The following is a 7,229-nucleotide window of genomic DNA, read 5'->3' as shown; positions in this document are numbered from 1 at the left end:
TTTATCTTTTAGACCCTAGTTTATGAAGATTTTAAATCTAAGACGTCTGTACATTTTTCTTGCAAATAAATAACAAAACATAACGTTAGAAAAAACTATTATGGCTTTCCTATTAAAGAACAAAAAGATAACCGCTCTTTAACCAAATTGGTTGCCCCCTAACAAAGGTGTCGCTGGTGGCCACTCCCAAAAGGGATGGCTCACGGTCACCCCCATCTTTTATTTTATTTTTTATTTTTAATAGGAAGATCATAATAATATTTTGATGTCTTTTTTTTTTTTTTTTTTTTTGAGGAAAAAATTGACAAAAGTGGTATATTAAAAATCTTCTTAAAATAAAAAATAAAAAATCTTCTTAAAATCAAGTCTTTGAATTGGTCAAGCTAAAAAACTGAGATCTAAAAGTTAAATTCCCCAAAACCCCAGAAGAATTCCGAAGTCTTTCCTATAGAAAGAGAAGAGAGGGGGTGGGGGGGCTTTTGATTTTCAATCAAATTGGACTCTATCTGTTCTTAAGCCCAACCTATGGTAAACCTTTTAGCTTCGAAGCAAGTCTGATAGGCCCAAAAGTTCCTCAACCTTTTTTTCTGGTCTGAAAATTCCTTCCACTTGAAGCCTAGTAATGGAGCCCATTAAGGCCCACTGGACACCCAGTATGATCTGCCTATTGAGAAGGGGTGTCATCTCGCTCCGGTTTTTCGGCTTTTGCCAAAACCAGGGACCAGAACCGGTGTACCCGGTTCTTGGTTTATATATATATAAACCAGTAGAAACCGGGGACCCGGAACCGGGTCCCCGGTTTCCTGGTTTTTCGATTCTGATTTCGGTTCCCCAGTAATTTTTGACACCCCTACTATTGAGCGAGAGGGGAAAAACCAAAGAGCATTCTTAGCAAATTTTTCTTTTATTTCGTAATGTTAAAAATTATATTTTTATCGTACAAATATTTCAAAATATTGATGTGCCAATCACAACTGACCCTTTGATCAATCTATGTTAAAAAATAATAAATCTAAAGGTTCGATTGGAATTGACACGACATTATTATAAGATATTTGTAGAATAAAAATGTAACTTCTAACATCACTCTTCAATCTTAAGCAATTAGCAATGAGCTGGTTTAACAAAAATTTAGGTAAAAGAAATACCTTTTTTGGCCGTTTAACCTTCATTTAGGTCAGTGTAATCTTATTAGTAGTTAACAAAATATATACATTCCTACTATAAACAACTTTGATTGAGAAATGCTATAAGCTACCATTTTATCTCATAATTATAACATAATGTTGACCTCAACCAACATTTGGACTTTTTTTTTTTTTTTTTTTTTGAATCTAAGGATTAGTTTATGCTATCACGTCAACATTATGAAATAAAAATGTGAGGCTCGTTTGTTAATACTTTTTATGAGTCTATGTCAACTTTTTACTAAAAAAAAAAAAAAAAAACTCAACAAACAACTCAACACATAAACACTCACAAATCAAACAAAAGTACTTTGACATTTATATCACATTACAATCAAAAAGTAAAAGAGAAGTGTTAGGAGCCAAACAAATGAACCCAGAAAAATTTTTAAACTAACATGACAAGGGTTTTTAAATTAAAAAAAAAATGCAATTATCTCTCTCCTGTCTGCCACATTAGTTTGAAAATTTTTTGGGTACATTTGTTTGGCTCTCTAGCACTTCTCTAAGTAAAAAAACACCATCTAAAAAGCATTAGTAAATTAGCTCGTAATTTCTAGCGTTAGTCAGTTTTTATTTAATGCTTTTTAGTGATTCGTCAAATATTAAATTTAATACGAATGACAAATTTGAAAATCAAAATCATATATATATATATATATATATATATATATGACATGTCCAACAAGAAATCAAAATCTTATTTAATCATCAACTAGGATCAAATGTTCCGTCCCAAGATATTCACTCCCATATATATATATATGGCAAAATGAACATAGTATGCGATGAGTGCAATGCATGTCAACTTTGCTTAAGGCGTCAAACCCTTTTACATGTTTGAACAAGACTCACAAGAGTAGCGGACCACGTGATTAATTGCTTCGAGGTGCTATGATTTTATTATTATTAATTTTATTAATTATTATATTATTTTTGCACATTGGCCAACCATGACAGACAACATTTTGAATTTGTTTTACTGGGTTGTCGATCCAGTAACTTGTTGGTTCGAGTAAAAATAAAAACTTTAAATACTATTTATGATAAATACTTAATATGAAAATAATTACAATAATGTAACAAAGGAACGTTGTGTAAAGAGTCTAAAGACCCTAATTTTGTTACATTATAATATATTTTCCATATATTTACAATGAGACTTGTAACAAAATATTGAACGGAGAAAAGGACGCTTATGAATCCTATATATTATTTTAGGAATGATTTTTTTTTATTATTAATATATATAATTGATGAAATGGTCAAAGACTCAAAGATGATGCCTTCCACCAAACTTGATGTTAAAAAACCAAAAAAGAAAAAAGAAGTATTAATTAGTTTAAGCATTCCACCTAATTATGCTCACTTTAAAAGAGAGCACATTCAGAATTGTCAGGGTTTGGTAGATGAGGTATGGCATTTCTTACAGCTCTTTCGCATTGTTTGTCATGTGTAGTGAGATGGTTCGTCATACGGGACTTAGCTTGGCGCAATCAATTCTTGGATCGATGGTGACGAACCTTGTTGAGGCTCGCCATAATGGGTTTCCTATAGCAGGATGGTTCGTCATAATGGGTTCGTACCCATATTGATGGTTGTTATTCGAGTGGGAGCCTCTAAATGGGCTCGCTTCTAATTTGAGGTTCGCAGATTGTTAATGGGTAGATTAAAGGAAAACTCTCGTTTATTGATAATAAAAAAAATGATAAAGTTTGAGATTATAAATGTTGAGTTAATAAAAGTGATAAATATTAATATGATCAAGATGCTCCTCTTCCTTTTGTTCTTTTCCTTTATTTATTTTTTTAATATTTCCCAATAATGCTAGAATAATTAATGACATTAAAGCAACTTTCATAGTTTAATAAATTAAAAAGAAAGACTAATTAACATGTATACAAAAGTTTAGTTTAAAAATTAATAGAAGGGTAGAGACAGTAAAAGAGATTTTCACGTTCACATGTCATTACGTGCTTTCTACGTACTTTTATGTTTTCCTAATTGAACAATTATATGTCCTGTCGCGTTAATTTGAATTCCCAAAACCTTAAATCAATCAAATTATTGTTTGATTGTTGTTGTTAATTGGTCAAACTAAATTTGTCACAAAAAAAAAAAAAGGGTCAAACTAAAGATTTGCAAGGAGTCTTGTCTAACAAGGACTCTAGAATGGTAAACAACCCCAAGTTTGTCAGAGTGTTGCTTCAATTATAAATCTTACCTTTTTCCCCACAAATATGGAAGTACTACATTTCTATAATTTTACCAAAAAAGAAAAAGAAAAAAAATTCATTGACTATTTTCTTTTTCTTGTTTAAGAGAAAAAAAAATTAATTCAACTATCAAATTTGATTATGATTGTCACGTCAACATTTACGACATTACTCAAATAAAGTAGCTAGGCCATGTTTGTTAACGACTTTTTTTTTCCCCTTGTGTTTTGGTTTTTGTTCTGAAGTCAAAAACCGTTACAAAATTGAAACGCACAGCGGAATAAAAGAGGACCTCACTTACAATGCAAACAATCAAGTGTTGTTCTACCTTATTTTGAGGTGGAATACATTGTATGCTCTCTGAATTCTTGGAGCAACACCCACAAAAAATTCTATAATCTAAGAGCACCAAGAAAAACACACAAAGAGAGAGATTTTCACTTCCTATTGGATCACTTAACACTAAAAGCTCTAAGTAATCTCTAATGCCTCAACTCATCCACTGGGCGAGTACCTATAGCCGCACCCCCATTGATAATTTGGTGGAGAGGAGGAGTAACGTGACAGGTATAACGCAACATATATTATAGGACTGATAAAATGGGTTGGCAGGTTGGGTTCGGGTCGATTTGATTGATGCGCTAACATAATAAAGGTAAACTAGACAGGGAGAGAACCACCTTATAATTTGGGGGAGGTGATCCCAAAAAAAATAATTTTTTTTATAAAATACACCCTTAAAAATTAATTCCCCACCCTTGTCCCTTGCCCCTCCAATTTTTATTTTTTATTTATTTTTTTTTTAATTTCGCCTCTCAAACTAAAAGTTTTAGTTCTGCCCCTGAAACCAGAATGCGACTTGTGAGTAATCCGACATAATCCATTTGACCCATTATGCCTAAACGCGACATGTTTAACCATTTGATATAACCTAACATGATCCGTTGACCATTTTATGATGCAAATTGGCTTATGCCAAACTCTAATCTTATAATTTCGTGTTGTGTTTGCAAATTGCGTACAAAATTGACAACAATAAAAGTGAAGAGCGATTTCTATAAGGAGCTAGTGTAAATCAGTTCTTTTGTGCCCACCAATAAAAAATGGCCACATAGAATTATTGCACCAAATGAAATAATCACAAAAACACTAGATTATTATGATTTTTTTTTTTTGTTTTGTAAGATTGTGCAGGGGGCTGGCTCACCGGCCACCCCAAATGTGCTGGGGTAGCGGCCCTTCCCATATTCTTAAAAAAAAAAAAAAAAAAAAAAAATTAAATAAATCTAAATAATTTAGAATTTTTGTTCTTATTTAAATTTGTACAATATTCTCAAGTGACAGTTTCTTAGAATCTTATTAATGGATACAAAAGAAACTACCTCCTTATAGAAGTTATCAATTATGATGGTATAACATTTTCGTGATTTCCTCCCCGCAGTCCGAAGATAAAGCTGATGATAAAAAAGACAAAAAAAGTGCAGCTACGCGCGTTGGACACGGTAATGTATTTTTCGCAAATCCAACTAATTATTATTAATAAAGAAAGGAGGGAAAAAAAAGGGTCGCCCCATAAAAAGCGTTTACCAAGACTCAATCGCAACCCCAGATTGTTGCCACCTCATTATCGCAATTAGTCATCGCAGCCATTATTAAGTGTAAATATCAGGAAATTTAACCGACTCTCCCACATAATCTATTTTTTGATAACTCAAAAAATACCAAACAGACCTGTCTCGATTCCAACTCCCCCACCACTACCCAATCTTCTTCTTCTACTTTCGCACCCTATAAAAACAATAAAACCCCACTTTCTCTCCTCCTTTATTAATACCAGAAACCAGATCTCAGATTGCAGGCCTTCAAGAACAGAAAGAATGAGTTACTACAACCAGCAACAGCCCCCTGTCGGTGTTCCTCCCCAGCAAGGTCACCCCTCCAATCAAATCTTTGTAAATTCTGCTTTTGTGTCGATATGGATTTGTGGGTTTTGCGTGTTTTATTTATTTATTTTTGTTTGTTGGATCTGACTCTGGATCGGATCTCTGTTTCTTTGTGGGTTTTTTGCGAACAGGTTATCCGCCAGACGGATATCCTAAGGACGCATATCCGCCTCCGGGATATCCCGCGCAGGGATATCCACCGGCGGGATACCCTCCCCAGCAGGGTTATCCTCCGGCCTACGCCCCTCAGTACGCGCAGCCTCCTCCTCAGCAACAACAAAGTAGCAGTACTGGCATGCTGGAAGGCTGGTACGTCTCTCTTATCCTTTTCTTTCTCTGTTAATCGTTGACCGAGCCTGTTGACCCAGATCCGGGTCGATCCAGGCTCGTTTCCAGTTTTTTGGAACGAATCAACCCGCCTTGCATGACAGTTGGAGAAGATGGGGTTGGTTTCCATGGCGACTTTCTTCATGGGGATATTGTTGAAGATCAGTCCAAAAATAGATATTTTTTTTGTGATCCCAATTTGGAACTGAAAAAGAAAAAAAGCCAAAATTAGCTTTTATGAACTCATGATTAATTACCGTTGTATGCTTGTTTGTTTGTTTGAATCAAATGTCAAAGAGACATGCTAATTATGTTCATTTAATTAGGCATTTAATGAAGTAATTAAATTAAGATTTGTTAATTTTTTTTGCGTGCAGTTTGGCTGCCTTGTGCTGTTGCTGCCTCTTGGATGCCTGCTTCTGATGACCAGAAAAAAACATTGCAGCAAAAATGGAGTCATGAGTCATATGCCACGTAGACAATTCGGATTACCCAATGTTTGGGCTAATTTCAAATGACTGTTTTTATCTTTATAAAATAATATTGAACTTTTGCTTGGATGTTGAACCTCTTGTTATAATGTATATGTTTCTGGGTTTCGTTTCAATTCCTATCCCTGTTTTCTCCTTTCATCAACAATTTCTTGGATGTAAATTGTAAAGATTCAATTTGTCATTTGGATTTAGAAAATCTAGTCTTTTTTGTTTTTTTGAAAACACCATAGAAAAGATACCACGTATAATAATATGGTAGTAAACTTAATTAGTTTGAAATTTGAAATTGAATAGCTGTTTTTGGGTTGGATTTGGGGTAGCTTTCTCAGGAACAGAAGGCCAGCCAAAAAGGAATCGGTTCCGTAAGGACAAAGAATTCTTTTTTGTTTTTAATCTTTTCGTGGGGGTAATCACTAATCAAGGTTTAGCATAGGTGGATGATTGGATTTGCATGTACAACAGTTCCAAGTTTATATGTATTTTATTTATTCCTATTGGCTTTTGCCCTCTAAATTCTCTAATCATAACGGAAGATAGACATTGCAAAAAATTAAAAAATTTGATACCCTAAATTAAGCGTAATCTGATACCCTAAATTAAGCGTTTTTTAGCATCTTTTAGCAGTGTGATAGTTGTAATGGTAGAGTGGTTGCTTTTGGGGTCCAATCTTCTGATATTTCAATGCTTTTGTTGTGAGCTAGAGTGGGTACCTTTTTGCAATTCATCGTTAAGGTAGCAAACATTATGCTTGCGAATCATGCACCCAACGTTTTTTTAGTGGAACATAACAAACATGTCCACCCAAGAACACTCTCAATGCTTTATGATTAATATAATAAACAGAATTGTGGAGGTGAACATTCATTGCTGACTATATCCTTCAAGTCTCACGCGTGAACGAGACGGAAAAGCTGTGAAGCATACGGGAATTAAGAAAAGTCCCAATTGAGTATTCAATTTGGGTTCAAACTCGAATCGAATGGGTTGAATAGTACCACATGAATTAACGGTGCCCATGTAAAAGAGAACCGTCGTGATTTGAAAAAAAAAAACAGCAAAGCA

At 34.1% G+C, this 7,229-nt stretch overlaps 1 protein-coding gene across 1 annotated transcript; it reads left to right on the top strand.

Moving 5' to 3' along the window:
- The first annotated feature begins 5,141 nt into the window (after positions 1–5,141).
- On the top strand, positions 5,142–6,280 carry LOC132179042 (cysteine-rich and transmembrane domain-containing protein WIH2-like). Its single transcript, XM_059591660.1, has 3 exons — positions 5,142–5,332; positions 5,478–5,655; positions 6,051–6,280. The coding sequence occupies exons 1-3, from the start codon at positions 5,281–5,283 to the stop codon at positions 6,094–6,096; spliced, it is 276 nt and encodes a 91-aa protein (XP_059447643.1). The 5' UTR covers positions 5,142–5,280; the 3' UTR covers positions 6,097–6,280.
- Positions 6,281–7,229: the final 949 nt, after the last annotated feature.

Source organism: Corylus avellana, chromosome ca4, assembly GCF_901000735.1.
Source record: "Corylus avellana chromosome ca4, CavTom2PMs-1.0".
NCBI classification, from domain to species: Eukaryota; Viridiplantae; Streptophyta; class Magnoliopsida; order Fagales; family Betulaceae; genus Corylus; species Corylus avellana.
This window is presented reverse-complemented; position numbering and strand designations above follow the sequence as displayed.

What these genes read in the sequence shown, in the direction of transcription:
- LOC132179042 (XM_059591660.1), top strand. Translation starts at nt 5,281, where the DNA reads ATGAGTTACTACAACCAGCAACAGCCCCCTGTCGGTGTTCCTCCCCAG. An exon ending in CGGTGTTCCTCCCCAGCAAG is followed by an intron (nt 5,333 to 5,477) that starts GTCACCCCTCCA and finishes TTTTGCGAACAG; the next exon opens with GTTATCCGCCAGACGGATAT. An exon ending in ACTGGCATGCTGGAAGGCTG is followed by an intron (nt 5,656 to 6,050) that starts GTACGTCTCTCT and finishes TTTTGCGTGCAG; the next exon opens with TTTGGCTGCCTTGTGCTGTT.